The 17,903-nt window shown below is 56.5% G+C and overlaps 1 protein-coding gene across 4 annotated transcripts in view; it reads right to left on the reverse strand.

Annotated features, from left to right (window-relative positions):
* Nucleotides 1-2,321: 2,321 nt before the first annotated feature.
* GLIS1 (GLIS family zinc finger 1) overlaps nt 2,322-17,903 on the reverse strand; it is a 216,799-nt gene continuing 201,217 nt past the window's right edge. For all 4 annotated transcript variants that reach the window (XM_059137085.1, XM_059137082.1, XM_059137081.1 and 1 more), the window contains 5 exons: nt 15,564-15,696; nt 10,967-11,123; nt 6,017-6,195; nt 5,247-5,414; nt 2,322-2,823 (listed from right to left, as the gene is read on the reverse strand). In XM_059137085.1, the coding sequence (XP_058993068.1) occupies nt 2,693-2,823; nt 5,247-5,414; nt 6,017-6,195; nt 10,967-11,123; nt 15,564-15,696 (768 nt within the window). In that variant the 3' untranslated portion in view covers nt 2,322-2,692. The remainder of the gene's footprint in view (nt 2,824-5,246; nt 5,415-6,016; nt 6,196-10,966; nt 11,124-15,563; nt 15,697-17,903) is intronic.

The following is a 17,903-nucleotide window of genomic DNA, read 5'->3' on the forward strand; positions in this document are numbered from 1 at the left end:
GGCCGGGAAGGGAGATCAGGTCCAGTCTCTTGGCGGATCCTGCCCCAGGGGCCCAGCCGCTGCTGTGCTCCCTAGACTAGGATGGAGACCTGGCGGCGTCTGGGAGGCGGGAGGCCTCCGGGTGCCAAGAGGAGGAGCGGAGGCTCAGCGGAGACCCCGCAGGGGAAGGGGGCAGTCACATCTAAATTCAGGGTCAGGATGAAAGCTGCTATGACTGAGTCCCTACTGTGTGCCGGGCCTTTGTCTCCAGCTCGCTCATCTGTCTTTTCTCTTTTCTCTTTTGTTTCTTTTTGCCTTTGTCCCCATCTCTCCCTCTCTCTCTCTCAGAAACTAAATGGGATCCAACTGCCAGCTCCTTGTGTGTTCTCCTGCTCACGGCGCAGCCCTTTCATTATTAATAGAAATATGTCCTCATTGTACAGCTTAATTCTGCTTATCTGGAGTGGATTAAGTGCTTACAATGACATGCAGTATTGATTCTGGAGCATCTCTGTTAAAGGAATTTTGCCACGACCTAATTAGTTCCATAAAGCCAGTGGAGGATGGGACCATGGGACCGAGGGTGCCTGGGAGTCAGGAGCCCTGAGTCCTCATCCCAGATGCCCACGTGCTATGTGGCATTAGGTCGGAATCTCCCCACTGGAGGCCAGGACTGGGGCCTGTTCTGGGAGCAGGAGGTGGGAGCCAGGTTGCCCGGAGTCCTTAGGGCTGGAAGTGCCGTGGGTGAGAGTGTGTGTTCTGGAGCCCCATCCCTGGGTATTGAATCCCTTGCTCTACCGCCCTCTGGCTGTTTCAGGTCCCTCAGTGTCTGCATCTTTAAAATGGGGTCATTGTCGGGCTCTGGAAGGAAACAGATGGGCCTCTGACTGGGGCAGGTGACGAGGGTTTAAGGAAAGGTCCATGTACAACAGTGTGGATGGCAGACTGACGAGGGACAGTGCGGTGCCCTGACTTTCCTAAGAGTGGGAGCAGTTTCAAGCCTCCAGCCCAGGCCTGACGAGGGAGGACAGAGGGTCACTGCTGTGACCAGCACATTGGGGGGGGCACATTGGGGTCTTGAATGAGGACGGAGCCTGCCCAGGGACCCTTGCTCTCCCTCCTCCTTCCCAAGCTGGGCTCCTCACTTGCTAGAAACAGCTGGGAGGCAGAGGAAAGGGAGCCCCAGACACAGTCCCCACACATTGGCCTGGACACAGAGCAGGACGCATGGCCTCTGTAGGTTTCAGGGGGAGACCGGGCACGTATACAGGTGGCAGCCTTAGTCCTGTCCCCACTTGGCTGGGTGGCTTCTCTGAACCTCAGCTTCCTTCTCTATAAAGAAGGGATTGGGGCGCTTGGGTGGTGTCGTTCGTTAAGCATCTGACTATTGGTTTCAGCTCAGGTTGTGATCTTGGGGTTGTGGAATCCAGTCCTGCGTCAGGCTCCGTCCTCTGTGTGGAGTCTGCTTAAGACGCTCTTTGCCCCTCCCCTACCCAGTACTCTCTAAAATACATAAACCATTGAAAAAAAGAAGAAGAAGAAGAAGAAGGGATTGACTAGATCTTTCCACCTTGCTTTGCCTCCCTGCCTCAGTCTTGGAACTGGGTTTGACTCCTGACTGCCCTGCCTCAGGACAGGCCGCTCCTCCACAGAGCTGTCCGAGGAGAGCCCAGCACACAGTAGGTCCGCAACACCCGCACCTTCCCTTATCTCATTTCACTTCGGCAATGCCAAGGTAGGAATTTTCCTGAAGGACTTCTTCTTCTTCTTTTTTTTTTTTTTTTTAAACCAGGTGACCTTCAGGGTGACGTGGTGAGATGCAGGACGCTGTCCAGGCCATCTGTCCAGGTCTGGATGAAGGGGAGGGAGCCAGGCAGGGGAGGACAACAACCCCGAGTGAGCCTCGATACCCTCAGAACTGGTTTCCTTCCCCCATCCCAGACAGCATGGAGTAGGGTGGGGATCTGTGTCCAGGCGGGGATGCTGTCTGTAGCCTGACCCCCATCTTCGGGAGGCTGTTTGGACTCTGTCCTGCCGCCCCAGGCCCTCCCTGCTGACCCGAAGCCAGAGCCAGCAATGAAAGCACATTCCAGTGACTGAGAAGTCAGCTCAGAGAGCAAAGGTCTAGGCCAGCTGATCTGGGTCCCAGTTTGAGCCTTAGCCTTGGTCTTCTCACCTGCCTTGCAGCATGGTCCTGGGACCAGCAGGCCGTGCGGGCCGTGTGAGGCGGGCCCCCTTCCCCGGGCCTCCGAGCCCCTCACCCGGGCTCCCTTACACACCCCTCCACCCTGCTGCCCGCCTCAGCCTCGACGCCCCCTTGCGGGCACAACCAGGCCCCCACGTCTTGTTTCCAGTTTTTAATGTTTTTCTTGTAAAAACCCAAAATATAAAACTGGAAGGGGAATGGAAAACAAGTTCTGTACATTTTATATACACGAGGTCTGTGATTTCAAAACTGTGGGGGAAAGAAAAGGAAGACACAGGCAAGGGAATGTTGCAGCTCACGGATCCTGAAGGGCACCCCCGCGCCGCCAGCTCGGGCTCAGGCCGGCGCTCCTGGCCAGTGCTGGCAGCCGCCGCAGCCTGGCACCCTGAGTCTGTGGGGAGCTGCGGCCTGCTGGCTCAGGCTGGGTGCCCAGAGGGTGGGGACAGACGGCCAGTGGGCAAAGCAGTGTCTGCCATAGAGGGGGGCAAGCGCAGGCAGGGCCTTCCTTCAGGTGTCCGTGTAGATGGACGGGATGTGACTCAGGCAGTGGTCAAAGGCCCCGTTGGGGAAGAAGCTGCAGTCCTCGGGGCCGCTGGATGCCATGTCTTCGGATGGCTGTGGTGGCAGGGCCTCGTAGCCTGTGGGTACAGTGGGGAACAGGGTCCGGGCTGGAGAATGCAGGGGCTCTGCCTCATCGTCTTTTCCCAGCCCCCCTCACCCCATCTTATTGCCCAGGGTCCCTCTCATAGTGTCTTCCGCAGGGCCTGCTCTGAGGCTTTACTCTTCCAGAAAAGGGAGCTGGTGGGTGGGAGGAGACACTCTAGGCCTAGCACTCCCCCGAGGGGCTGGGGCAGCCGGACAGACAGAAGGCTGACTCGGGGGCAGACTGTCACCCAGTGCTGGACTATAGGACAGGACTATAGGCAGGGAAGAGAAGGAGGGCTATCACAGTTCTTGCCCTTGGGGGCTTGTCCCCTCCTGGTAGAGGGAACCCATCCCATCCCATCCCCACTCTTTCAGGTTCCTTCACCTAACCAGACACGAGAAACCCAAAGAAGGAGATGAGCACTTACTGGGTTCTTACTGAGGGCTCTTGAAATCTTAACTCAAGTCTCTCAACAATCCTGTGAGGTAAGGAGTCACTATCCCATTTTACAGCTGAGAAGACAGGCTCAGAGAGGCCAAGACACTTGCCTAAGGCCAACTGCTGGTCAGTCGGGGAACTGGGATTTGAACCCAGAGCCATCTGGCCCCAAGACACCTGGTTCTTCCATTGGACGTGCTGTCTGAGTGGGGTCACTGCTCAAAGGCCCTCAACCTGGAGGGTCTTACTCAGTCCCTGCCCAAAGAGCCAGGTCCCTGAGCTGCTGTCACAGATTTCTATAGCTTAACATAGGCAGGCCTCAGTCTTTCCATCTGTGCAGTGGGATTAATCTGAGCTACTCCTGGGGCCCCACAGTGCCACCCTGTGAGTCTGGATCAATCCATGTCTATTCTCAGCTTGGTAGGAGGTGTAGGCAGCTTTGTGGGTCCTGGGATGGGCCCCGAATGCTGGGCTGCCACCCAGATAGCAGAGGAGAAAGGAGGCCACAAGAATCCACTACGTTGGTGTGGGGCATGGAAGCTGTCTCTTGCCTGTGCTCATTCTTTGTTCCTGTTGCTAAGCCCAGAAACCCCGCCGCGGGCTGCATGGAGCAGGGGAAGGATGAAGGGTGAGAGCCCGCAGTGCTGGGATTGGGGTCAGTGCCTTATCACACCAACCCATGCGTGTGCAAAGAAGAGACATACATCCCCCACGCCCCGGGCACACCCTCGGAGAGGGTACACATCTGCCTATGACGCACAGAGGTAACATGCCCCCATCCCCAGACACACTTACAGCATGCTTGAACGCAGTCTGTGTGCACAGATTGGAGTCCTGGGATGGGAACCGGGCAACGCAGTGTGTGTACAGATGGGAATAAAGGGTAGAGAGAGCGCGTGTACACAGTGCGTGAACATCAGCATGAGTGTGACATCTGCACATGCATGTAGACCTGAGCACCTGTGCCCTGTGAGCTCCTTAAACATGCAGGGGGGCTTGTAATGCTTGGAACCTGCTTGTACGGGCCCTATGATATCCACAGGCACCACGGATACTCACCACAAATGTGTGAAGAAAGAAGACACACACAGACGGGAGAGCACGTGTGTGAATGGGAACATAGGGCCCCACGTGCAGATGGACCCACAGGCTTCTGGGCGCTTGTTTACAGCCTTCTTGTCCCTCTGTCCTTAATCCTCTACCCTCAGCTGCACACACCCAGAGCTGTCCAAGGGGTCTCTGGCATGGGGCCTCAGGCTGAGATCCCCATCTGTCTGAGACCCCCATCCTGCCCACGCCTTGTAGCTTCCAGCTGGCTGCGGGCCTGGAGGCTGACTTGAGGAACTCTGAGAAGGTCGGCCCCAGCCCTCAGATGCCCCTGCTCTGATCGGCTCGGCCTTGCTGGTCTGAGCCCATCCACCCTGGCCCGTCACTGGCTTTCTCCACTGCAGTGGGACCCTTCCTTGCAGAAGGCCCAGGGCTCCATAGCGGGGGACATAGATGCCACACAAAGTACAAGCACAACCTCTAGGCTCTGTCCTTTCCTAGTAGTGTGGCCACTCCAGTCTCGTTTCATCTGTTCGACAGAGATCCGTCTTTGTCTCTTTCCCTGTTGTACCCCCAGGGTCTACAACCGTGCCTGGCATGTAGTAGGTGCTCAGTAAATAGTTAAAGGGCAACATCAGCTGGACTGTAAGCTCCCTGATTCTTCTCTGTCTTCAGAAACCTGCCAGTGCGCAGACACGTAGCAGCTGTGACAACGTGGGAGGGATACTGATCTGGAGAGAGGCAGGATGCCAATCCCAATTCTGTGGGGTTCTGGGACCTCTGGGAGCCTCGATGTCTCCTTCCACCAAGTGGGGATGACTCTGCCTCTTCAGGCCGTCCCAGGGCTTCAGGACAATGTACATAAGCACCTAGCCCAGGGTTGGGCCATGGTAGGCAGTCAGGGAAGGGAGGCAGGCAGCTGGGGCTTACCGGTGGCAGATAAAGGTGCGTTGAGGCCGTGGTAGCTATTGGGCCGCAGGGGGTTGAAACCGTGGGCTTCCCCGACCAGACCGTCCCCGCTGGCTGCTGGCTCAGCTGTCCGGTAGCAGTCGCCGTAGGGGAAGCAATTCTGGATGGAGTGGAAGGTGCCCTGGTACCCTGCAAAGAGAGGCAGCAGGGGCTGCGTCAGCAAAGGATGAGTGCCCGGGGGCGAGAGGGGCCAACCCTGCTGCGCTGTGCCATCTCCCATATAGTCCTGTCCCTTCACATTGGGTGTGAAGGAGAGAACAGAGCTCCAGCGGGAGAAGGTGCCAGCGGTCCTGGGCCCCTTTCCCAGCTCTGCCGGCCGCTGGAAGGGGAGGGTAAGGTGGCCTCATGTAGCGGCCCCTGACTGGAGTCATTTGTAGGCTGACGCAGCGCTCTGAGGGAAGGGACTGTCGGCCCCACACCCCCACCTCCTGAGATGCCTGCTCCCTGCCCTTCCTCCAAGCAGCAGGCTGTTCCCACCTGGTCAATGCTGTTCCCTTCAATGCCTTGTCAATGGAATAACTCTTCCCCACCCCTCCAATGGAATTTCCTCAAGAAGTGCCCCTGACTAGGTGTGTTGGGTCACTTGACTCCTGGCTTCTCCCATAGTGACCCTCAGCGCCCTCCCTCATTCTGATGCCCACTGTCTCCCCCATCAGTGCCCCATTCCCCTCAGGCACCCTGAGCAGAAGTCAGTGGGTATCTATGGAGAGGGGCCCCCAGCCAGAGCTTACCTTGTGGACTGGGCAGAGGTGGGGGTGGAGGGCTCTGGAAAGGTGGGTAGGATGGCTTGCTGGAGAGTGTGGAGAAGGGCTGGACTCCTGGAGAATGGCTCTGAGAGGATGGTGGCAGCGGTGGTGGCCCGAGTCCCTTCAGTGGGCTGACCATAGGGGAAAGGAGGCCGGGTCCCAACCTGGAGAGAACAGAGGCAGTCATCAGTAGGACAGGCTCTGGGGGCCAGGGGGCCAAAGGCATGGCTGCTGCTGCTTGCTTCCCTCCAGCCATGAGGAGCTCGCTACCTGATCTGCTCTTACTTAAGACACCGCAGTTAGAAGAGAAAGCTTTTACTCTAGATTATGTTCAAACTGGAATTAAATTTGAAAGTCATCTAAGCTTGAAAGTCCAAAGGGATCAATAAAGAAGAACTTCTATCTGGTATTTAGGACTGGCAATCAGCAAGGAACACTGGTTATCAGAACGACCTTTGGAGTTGACAGAACTGTTTTAAAACCCCATCTGCTCTCACTGGCTATGACTTCAGCAAGATGCTTAATGTCTCTGAGCCACTCCCAGGGTTGCTGTGTGTCCAGCTGGGACACTGGGATTCTCATGAGCTGCGGGAAGTACCAGCCACCCCCGCGGGACCACGCTGCTCTCACTCTGCACTTGCGCTCTGGCCACCGGGAGGACAAGCCCCAGAAGAGCTGCCCTGACAGCCCCATGGCACTAAGAGTCACCACCCACTGAGTCCCCGCCTCACCTCAGCCCCTGGGAGAGAAGTTCTTGTGTCTGCCTCACACATCAAAACAGCAAGGTTCAGAGACGTGGCTCACCAGGTTAGTCCTGGCCACACTGACCTCACGGGTTAGGATGAGGGTAAAATTAAGTAAGTTAAAGTGGACATAGCACCCAATATGATGTTACATGTATTCTGAGCCACTCCATGAACCAGCATCATTATTATAAAGACATAGGGAAAGAAAACAAGCAGATAGTTCTGATGTCTAAGTTGGGCTTTCTTCCCCCACACAGTGAGCTTTCAGGGACCTTCGGTCTCCATCCTTGTACTCACATACCTCCTGTGATGGGGGGCTCACCACCTCTATTCATACAGAGCCTGAGGTAAGGCAGGCCTGAGCCTGTGCTCTCTGGAAGTTCACTCTCTGGAATAAGGTCATGGTAGCTGAGAGCTGTTCTGTCACCCTGACCGCAGCAGAGCCCAGGCAGGTTATCTAACTGGATGGCATGTCCATACAGCGTGGGGTCTTTCCTCATGCTGCTCCCGCTGCCTCTGCTCACAGGAACCGACCTGGCCCTGAGGCCAGATGGACTTGGGGGCTCTGGGGACCAGCCTGTAAAGCCCTTACGTGCATTGCGGAAGAGGCAAGGGGAGCTCAGAGTGTCCACTCTCTGATTTGCCTTGTGGATCTGTTGGACCATCCACCTTAAAATATACTACAAATCCAATGTCTCAGCTAAGGTGACCGTTATAGGCCAGAAACACTACCTCTGCTTACCCTCTAAACATGACGTGTTAGGGGGACAGATCAGCACCTTTCTCTGAGGGAAGCAAGGCTATCCTGAAATGGAGAAAGATTTAAGGAGAGGCCAGTGGGCCCCAGGTCTGTAGCCCTGCTGGGTCCCCCCCACCTGCTCCCTTCAGCCTGGGCACCCTCTGCTCACTGCCGTCATTCGATGTCTGGAACCCCACCACTGTGAGTGTGCTGAAGGTGACACAGGGAGCCTCTGTGCTGGCCCCTGGTTCCCGGTCCCCCATCTCACACACTGCAGGTACCTCCTCAGCATCAAGTTGACAAAGTAAATCCTCATCAAGGCCCCATGACCTTCTTATCATCCTCATGACTGTTTTTAGGCTCTTCTCACAGAGCCGTCAAGTGGGAAAGAGTCTACCCTGCGGTCTATATGCCGTGGCGGGCTGTGCATAAGCCGTGTGTCCTCACAGCAGGTTTTCAGGCTGAGACTGGGCTGAGGTGTGGCCCGCGGGGAGGCTGCGGGGTGGCCTGTAGGGGACCTACCCCCCTTCAGGCCCGCTGCGTGGTGACCACCTGCCTCACGCCCGGCCCAAGCTTACACCTACGGCAGCCCTTCCCTGACTTCCCGACGGTCCCCTGCCCTGGGAGCTCCTGTGGGAAGGCTGGGCCTTGCCTTTCAGGGGCACTGTGCTCAGCCCTGGGCCGGGAACACCACAAACAGCTGATAAACACTAACCAACGGGTTTTTAAATCGTTCAGCTACAAAACCCAGAGATTAACAGCGCTGCAGAATTAAGGAGAACCAGATCTGAAGGAGGAAAAAAAAAATGCATTCTCAAAGTTTGTTTTCCCTGTCTCAAACCTGCCATAAATTCACATTTGCCACCTTCACAGCCAGTGAAATTAAACAGAACACGACTCTCTCTGCAGCCGACATGAAGGCTGAGGTTACGCTGCTCTACCTGAACTCTTTAAAAGGAAAAAAGATCATCTGGAGCTCCTCTTCTGAGTCATGCAAATGATTCCTAAATCAAATATTTTTGCTTCAATTGGAACCTATAAAAATTAATATAAAACCTCACTGGCTTGGCAGACTGAGGGCTTCATACCTCGTATGGGGCTGAGGGGGAAAAATCGCCCTTTCGGCGTCTTCCCTGAGCCAGGGTAAATAAATTTGGTCATGAAGTCAGGCCCTCTTAGCATATTTTTGAGTGAATCAGATAATTCTGTCAAACTCTTTAAACGTCTCAGCAAACCACCAGGGAGCCGCGAGTGGCCTTCCCTGTTGACTTTGGCAGGAAGGGGAGGCTGAAGGCCTTTTCCCTCTGCCTTGCCGCTCTTCTCAGGGGCTGAAAAAAGAAACCCATTCAAGCTGGGCCTGGGCCTGCTGTCAGGCTCGAGGGCCCTCTTCTCCCACAGCCCAGCGAGGGAGCCTGGGTGCCTGGCCCGTTGGGATGACTCGAGCAGGAACCGGCACTTGGATGGTGGGCTGGGCTGTCCTGGTCTTGTCATCACTCTGCCACTCGCCGCAGGAATCCCTGACGGGCACTTACACGCAGGCGGCAGGCAGGTGATGAATGAGGCAGAGCAGAGGGCCTGAGCAGGGAGAGGCCTGTGTGGTTTATTTTAGTTTGGTTGGAGACATTTTTGGGGCTGGCGTGTGGATGAGCAGGTGGCCTGAGCTGGTGGGTGGGTGGGTGGGGGGGGTAAAAGTGTCCGTGTCCGTGATGCCACGTACAAACCCAGCAGGTGTTGTGTCTGCTGTGGCTGCTCCTCACCATCTTCCTAAAGGAGATTTTAATACCCATTTTATAGAGGAGGAAACTGAGGCTCAGGGAGGCCTGGTTCTCTGGGTCCCCTTTGGCTCCCCCTCAGGCTGCCTCTTTGTAGCTCTCCACGCATGCATCCCCCTCCCCCAAGTCTTCCCTGGTCTATGAATGGCACTTCTGCCTCCCCAAGGGCCCATCCCGGGTGCCTCCTCCTCTCCCCGCCCAGCTGCGTTTCCTCGAGGCCCGCTGATTCTCTGATGCCTCCTGGTGTTCCTCCTCTCCACCCAGCAGCCCTGGCTCAGGCCTCCACCCTCCCACATTCAGTGCTGCCTCTGGAAACCAGTCCTACACTGCGGGTCACGCTGTCCTCCCCAAACTGACCACATCCCTGCCCAGCTCCCTTTGGATATAGCCCCACCACAGGCCGTGTGATCTGGCCCTGGCGACCTCCCTCCTGAGCTTGTCACCCTACACAAAGGTGCATGTTTCCCAGAACACAGCAAGGCTTCAAGGCTTCACCGTGTCTGCACTCCCACTGCCCCTTTCTCCCAATCTCTCCTCTCGGTCAACTGCTACTTAACTGTGGAGGCCTGGTCTAGCACCACCTCCAGGAAGCCTTCCCTGCATTGTCCTCCACCACACTGGGCTCTCCTCCAGGCTTCCACAGCCCCTTCTGCTTCTTCCCTCAGAGCCCTTGTCTTACGTGGTCTATCCCTGCGGGTCTATGTCCCTTCCTGATGGTGAGCTTCTCCAGGGCTGGGGTCATCAGTCGCTTGAACATGGGGTCCAGGGCCGGCCCCCCTCAGGGGCTCAGTAACTGGACGCTGACTGACTGGATAAGTGAGTGGCGAGGAGCCTAGTTCGGAGCTCTGGACAGCAAATTTGGTGATGAAGCCAGGCTGGCCCCAGGCACAGGCAGGCCAATGCCAAGGCCAAGGCTGTGGCCTTGGGGAGCAAGGGCAGAGAAGGAAGGTACCGAGGCCAGGCCTTGGGGGTCAAGTTTGATCAAATCCTGCTAGTGATAAGTGAAAGTAGCAGGGAGGGCAGGCTGTAGGGCTGTGTGAACTCCCTCAGCACATTTGCAACGAAAACAGATTTGGCAGCACCAGGGGCCAGCAATTAGCACATTTACCATTTCCAGCCAATTAAGTGGCCACAATGGGAACCACATTGAATACAGAAAGAGTCGCTCTTCCTTGCAGTGATCCTGCATGACGGCCCCTGGACAAACCCTGCGGGCAGGGCGGGGCAGTGACCACAGCTGCTGTGGCCAGAATGGTGGTGAGAGCCAGACGAGCACCTCTGGAGTGGGCAGCAGGCAGCCTGCTTGCCAAACGTGGCGTGAGCCAAAGAGAAGCCGGAGTGAGGCTCCCGAGGCGGCCCAGTCAGGCAGTCCAGGGTGCAGGGCAGGGCACAGTGTCTTCAGCAGTCGCCCTTACGGGGGTGGGGGGAGAGGAGGAGCACACGCAGTGAGGCGTCAGGAAGTCCATGTGCCAACACCCTCTGCCTGGTGTGTGGCCTCGAGGCGCCATTGAGACTGTGCACAGGTGTCCATCCAGGATATGGTACACAGTAAGCGCCACATAAATGCTGACAGTTTGCATTATCAGTGATAACCACAGAGTGCGCAGGACGCCTCCCCTCACCTGCCCCTGTGCAGGTGTCTGCTTGTGGTCCCGGAGGACCGGCTTGCTGTACGTACCCGTCCCTGGTGCTCTCAGCCGTGGGGAGAGGGGACAGATGGTGGTGGGAACTGGTGCTGGCATCCAGTGGGTGGTGCCTGGAAGGGACCTCGTGCATGGGGGGCAGGATGCCCGATGAGAGCCCATTATGAGGGGTGACAGAGCCAGGATACATGCCTGCAGGGAAGCAAACAATTACCACTGGGCTTCGGCCGCTCCCTAGAGATGGCTGTGAACCACCCAGGAGCTGTGTGTCTGCTGTCAGAAAGAGACAGACACGAAGCGAAACCAGCACGGTCGTATTACCAGGAGGTCGGGGGCCCAAACAAGGAGGGGATGGCCCTGCTCCACTGTTCGTGCCCCGGCTACAGGGCTGTATATGGGGCTGAGGCTGTCCTGAAAGCAGCGGAGGACTGAGAAGGGGCTGTCAGAGGCATCAGCAGGCCAGGCTGTGTGTGTGTGTGTGTGTGTGTCACACACATGCTTGCATTTTTTTAGGGTGGTGGGTTTTATGGAATGTGCTGCCTCAAGTCTCCGGAGCTGTTCTGTGTAGCCCTGGAAGCAGACAGGGATCCTGGAATGGAGAGAAGCCTGAGAGAGACTCAGGGCTTGGCCATACTTCTCATAGGCAGACCTGATGTAGAGGTCTGCCTTTGGAGGAAATGAATTCCCTGTCTCCAGAGACATGCAAGGACAGACTGGATGTCCACCATGAGGGGTCCTAAAGACAGGGTAAGATTGTGCTCGCTGGATGTCAGGCTGACCTAGGAGACCTATGAGAAGGGACGCCACAGACGGTTGTACAGGCTGTACACAACACAAGGGTTCTGACAGAGGAGAGGTGGCAGCCATGCTCTTATCTACGATTCTAAACCTCTAAAAGATGCCTGCAAGGTGGTACCACCTTCTATCACTTGTTACTCCCAAGGGTCTTACTCTTGTTAAGACAGGTAGGGAATGAATCAATGGAGGACATTAGGTCATAGTTGTTGCTACAGGGGTCTAATGGAGGGTCTGGGAGTAGTTACTGAGGCTAGTGCTTCCCAAATGCCTTCACCAAGGAACCCCAATTAGAAGGGAGAAGGACCCCAACTCTGGGACTTGAGCCTGAGAGGGACCCAGCAGAGGTGGCAAATTTTCCCTCTATTTTATCTGAAGAAAATAGGACCAATTTTGTTCCCCTTTTAAAATCTGGCCACATTTATTTGACTTTTATGACACTGACATCATTTTCCTAGAAATTAAGTCATTATATTGATGGCCCAGGATAACTCCACAGGCTCGTGGCCACACCCAGAGCTCTGATGCAGGGTTCACACTGATTAGTCTGAGCTCGCCTGGGTCAGCTGCTGCAGTTTGAACAGCACCCCGGTCATTGTGGGTCCAGAACCAATGCTCTTTACCATGAAGACCATCCGAGCACACAGCACACTCTTTTCGTGCATGGAGTCAAGAAGGAACTTTTACATTCTCCAGTGGCTGGGGGGTTCCAAGGCTAGCCCATCCCAGGTTGGCCCCTTTCTCCCAGACCTGCAGCTCAGGAAGCTACCACCAGGAACTGAACAGACCAGGGGAGGCTCCCTCCCTGAACAGCAGCGAATCAGGCCTCCAACTGATACCAAAGAAAGCCCGCTTAAAGCCAGGCCAAAGAACTGTCCTGGGGTTCTAGCTCAGGCTATGTCCAAGATGTCCACGTAAGGGCCTGTGGGCCAGGCTTCACTGTGGGCTGGCTGTGAGACCCCAGGGCTCTGAATGGGCTCTTGGGGGGCCCTCTGCCTCTCAGCTCCAGGCCTTATCCCTTCCCATCGTGGGGACCTCTGGTCCCAAGGGCAGCCCCACCATCCATCCACCACACGTCCCTCCCCAGCTGTCAGGAAGGCACTGGAGGGGATTTCTGGGGATAGAGCCTGGCTCGGCACTGCTCCTGGCTTGCTCCGCTCACCACTCCCCTGAGCATCTCACCTGCCATCTTGAACCAATTTGGAAGCCTGACAGCTAGGAAGGTCTAGAATCCCGATAAATCCTGCTCTCTCTCCCTCAGCCGTGCTGAACTCGTGCTTTTCATATCCTCGCTGCCCATCACATTATGCTGGGTCTGCTAAAGGAGCCTGCCAGATAAGCTCCGGAGGGTTTTCTCTGAAGAGAGCTGGGCCTTCCAGATGAGAGACAAGCTCTTGGGAGTTTACTATCATCAGACAACAAACATTTAATGTCCCCCTTGCAAGCTCCTCCCCTTCCCTCCCCACTCTGTTCTGGACTCCTCTCTGTCCTAACACTCCTTGAATCTGCCCCGTTTCCCCTTGCCTTTGCCTACCTTCCCCTGTCCAGCCCTGTGCAGACAGTGGGGTAGGCATGCTGAGCATGTAGGCAGACAGCAATGGCAATGATGGTGGCACAGCATCACAAGGGCTGGCGGAAAAGGGATGCCATGGAGCCTGCTGGCCTCTCCCCAAAATGCACCATTTGAGCCTATGAATCACCATCCTCCATCATCAGCTTTGAGTGCTTGACCTCTGGCCCTACCATCTTCCCAACTGCACCCCAAGCCTTTGCTGTATGGCCTGCAGAAGCTAGTGGCTGACGTGCAGAGAGATCCAGAAGTTCTGCGCCTGCCTGGCTGGTCCTTGTCTCCCCACGGGGCTGGAAGCAGCCTTCAGACAGGGACCAGCTCAGGGCCTGGTACCCAGCAGGTGCCAGTATGGTGAGGAGAGCATCGGCGGCCGGGAGGCCTCAGACTATCTGATAATGGACAAGGCCTGTGGCTGGACAGACAGCCCAGGTTCAAGTCTGGTCTCTGCCATTGACTGGCTAAGGATCCTCAGCATAACCTCTGGAGGACTTAACCTTAACTTCTGGAGGACTAAACCCTAACCTCTGCAGGACCCTGTTCCCTCATCTGGAAAAAAGAGCAGAGTAGCATGGACTTTTTGAGGCGCATGTGAGGGTTTTGCTAATATGGGCACATACAGTCCCCAGAGCGGCTCCTGGCATGGATTCGGTAAACGGTGGGGCCGTGCGTTATCATGAGATGGGGGAGAACACAGTTCCTCTTCTCACTCACCATGGGCGACAACAGCAATACTTGTGATAAAATTATCTGCCACTCTGCGTTTATAGACGTGATCATGTTGCAATCACATTTGTTGTCACAGCAGGTCTGGGGGAGAAAGTGAGGCTCGAGGCAGGGAAGATGCCACTTGCTCGCTGTCAGAGCAGGCGTGGGGTTACCTGGACGGTCCTCCCATGCTGCTGCCTCAGTGACTCTGCTTCTCTGCAGCATGGGCTCATGGGGACCGAAGGAGAGGGTGTCCGTTTAGTGACCAGCCCGAGCAGGTCCTCAAGACATGGCTATTCCAAGTCTGGCCCTTTTCCCTGGGAGAGGCCCTGGCCCGGTATCCTTGAGAAAAGACGTCCAGCCTGGACCAGCTGCTGACTTTTCCACGTGACCTTGGGTCAGTCCCCCTCCTGCCCAATCCTGAGTCCCCCCAGAGTAAAAATGAAGGGGCTGCAGGGGCCTCTGCCCCAGGCCAGCCACTGCTGATCAGTCACAGCCCTCCTTCCTGCTGGGGCCTCAGAATCAACACATCCCTTATCCCTGTGTCTCTTCTTGTCTGCTATTTTACCAATTCTGACCTTGTGAGAAGAAGCCCGTGGAAGAGGGTACGATCCCTGCTCCATTCTCCTGGGGTGTCCTTAGAGACCTTTGTGAACACAGATCCCTGTGAAGGGCAGCCCAGAGGAAGCGTAAAGACCTTCTCTTCCTGAGGCTGTCTGGTAAGGGCTCTGACAGAGTTTTAAATCTGCTGCTACTTCCACACTGAGGGGAAAGCATTAAAAATGAGAAAATAAAGAATGTTTAAGATGGTTAGAGTAATTCAAGAAATCCCAGAGGGTGGGAAGAGCTTTCCTCTCTGATCCTGCGGTTTCTGTGGGGGGCGCAGGGGGCACAGCACCAATCTTGTCAGTGGGAATCTCCCATCAGGCCATGCCGCCAGCCATGCCACCAGCCACGCAGCAGGGATTTCCTGCTGGGGCCTAGGGAGGACAGGCAGGCCACCTCAGCTGGACCAGAGGCTCTGAGTGTCCGGCTGGATGGACCTGCAGGGTCCCAGGGGTCGAGGGGCTCCATGTCTGGGCTGCAGCGTTTAAGAAGCTGGAAGGGATGATGGCCACGTGGTCCATCTTCTCTGAGGCTCAGTTTTCTCTTCCGAAGCCTGCTGTGGTGATGTGGAGCCCTGGTGGGACACATGGGACTTTGGCTTGAGGCCTGGGCCTGAACCCTGATGTGGGGCCTGAAGGAAGTGCAGGAGCGGCCTCAGTGAAGGGCTGGGGGAGGAGGCCGGCCGCGTGAACACAGCGGCTTGGAGACAAGAGGGAGCACGAGGTGCTCAGGAACCATGTTTGACATGCCAAGGTTGGGGTGGGCCTGGCCTTGTGAGGTCTCGAAGGCCAGGCTGAAAGGAGCCTGGACTTCCTCCTGTGGGCAAGAGAGCCACAGGAGAGGGTGAAGGAACGTATGTCAGGGGAGTGGGTGCCTGCGTGGCCCCTGGGAGCCCACAGAGCCTCACCATCTTCCTGCAGGGCTGTGCTGCCGGCCCTGCCTCCCTGCACACCTACCTGGGAGCAGCTCCTGGCCCAGGGGGCGGCCCCCCTTCCTGTCGTTGGCAGCCAGCTGTGTGGACCCATGGAGCTGCTGCAGGGCCAAACACTCAGTCAGGACGTCGGCCTCGATGTCAGGGCCCGTGTGCAGCTGAGGAGCAAGCAAAGGGAGAGAGGGTGTCAGTGTGAGACAACCCACCACCAGCAACACTGGGCTTAGGGGACTGGACAGGAAGGGCTCCAGAGGAAGACCCTTCACCTCACTGCTCCTCGGCTTCCCCGTCTGTGAAATGGAGCTAATTATACATGTTGGGTTAGTTCAGGGCTGAGAAGCAGATGCTAAGACAAGAGTGAACAGGCCAAGATTTTTGCCTGAGAGAAAACCAGAGAGCTGGGCAGGCTGGGAGAGCTGTGGGCTGAGCTACAAGTCTGACCCAGAGTAAAGGAGGGAGGGAAGGAGGTTGGTGGAAGCATCCTAGACTGAGTCCTCAGGGAGCAGCCGTGTGTTGGAAGTCAGGGGTCCTGTGTCTCCCAGGCAGAGGTTTTGCCTCAGTATCCCTGCAGGGCCTGCCACACTCAGTTCCTAGCTGGGAGCAGCCTGCCAGAGGCACAGCCTCACTCATGGGCCCAGACGGGTGTCCAAGGATGCAACTGGGCCCTCCCCCAAGCAGCCACTGTGTGGCCCATTCTCGTGGCTGCCACAGTGAGCTCGTGTGTGGCATTCAGCGGGCACAGCGGAGGTGTCTTTCCTTCCTTCCCCCCGTCCCCGCATCTTTCTTTCTTCCTAACACGAGGCACAGTGGAAACAGTCTAGGGCTAGAGACAGAAGACCCGGGTTCAAATCCTAACCCATCTCTTCTGACTCCCTGTGTGACACTGGACAAGTAACTTAACCTCTTTGGCTGTCCCCTGCCTGTAACAAGCAATGACAACTGCCCCCCCGCTGCCCCCGGCTGCTGTGTGGAGTAAGGAGATGACATCTATGAATGAGCTTGTTGAAGGTACTGTTGTGAAGGGCTGGCTGAGCCCCACATGGTCACGTGACAGTCGGCACACTGGATCCACATACGGACTGAAGTCGCTGGCTGAGAGCAGCCTGGGCCGGCAAATATTTTGGCCAGCTCTCAATTGTCCTAAAGGCAGGCTTGAGCTCTGTACCCCAAAATTCTTCACCTCCCCAGAGAGGCCAGATGGGGACAGGGTGTGGCTGGTTGAGGCCCTTGGGACCTGGGGCAGTGAGGCAGGTCTGCACCCTCCCAGGGAAATCCCAAAGCCTGACTATCAGAGCCCTGAAAATTAACTTGTCCAGACTCTTCATTTCACCTGGGACAAAACTGGCCCAGAGAGGGCAAGAGCCTGGTCCCACTTTGCACAGCAGCTGAGAGTCAGCCTGCAGGCTTTTCCCACCCTCCCAGGCCAGAGAGCTGGCACCCAGGCTGGGGGATGGCACGCCCAGCCTCCTGACAGGCTCTCAGCTCCTTGCCCCAGCAGCTGCTTTCCATGTAAATTCAGTTTCTGGCAAAAGAGGGCCAAGGCGTGTTCCTGCAGACCGCAATGTCGATCGGATTAGGAGCAGCAGGAGAGGAGCATTAAGGAAGAAAAGCATTTCTAATTCTCCCTGAAACGCAGCAGGGCTGCCAAGGAGCTGTCATAACACAAGGGTCGCTTTACCCAATAAGATACATCATCCCTGATGGCTCCTAATGGATGCCTATGGTTGGGAAGCTTGCAGATCTGCGGCCTCAGGTCCCTGGGGCTCAGTGCGAGCCAAGCACAGGGCTTGGGAAAACCGGGGCAGGATTCTGGTCCTCGGGCACCAGTGGGCTCAGGCTAGAAGCCTCCTTGGCATAGAGCCCAGGCCATTCCGCATCCCTGCTCGGGCCCTTCAGCCTGAGAGCAGTGGACAGAGCTCAGGCCCTGGAGACGGGCATGTCTGGGGTGAGACCCTGGTGGTCTCTCCTGAGGTTCACGACTCCATGCTGGGTTCAGTTTGGCCCTGCCTCGTCACAGTGAGGACAGATGGGGTGTTCTCACCAGACGGCTCAGGTGTAGGATAAAGACTGAAGCCTCAAGCTTGGCTGTTGCCTCCACCCTGCCATGTCTTTCCAGCAGAGCCCTGTGTGTCCCAGACCCATCTCTGTACACCCCCACCCCACAGGACTGAAGCAGGCCTCTTTCTCCAGCCTCTCTCTGCTGGACTCACAGCCCTGTCCACAGTTCTTAAAACAGTGCTTGGAAAACGGTAGGTACTGCATAAATGTTGCAGGGTGAATTAACAGGCTCTCCCTGCTCTGTCCTCCGCTGTCACGTGGATACCCCTGGACTGGCCCTGGTGTTTCTCTTCACCACCCCCTTCCC

Source organism: Mustela lutreola, chromosome 10 (genome assembly GCF_030435805.1).
Source record: "Mustela lutreola isolate mMusLut2 chromosome 10, mMusLut2.pri, whole genome shotgun sequence".
Classification (NCBI taxonomy): Eukaryota; Metazoa; Chordata; class Mammalia; order Carnivora; family Mustelidae; genus Mustela; species Mustela lutreola.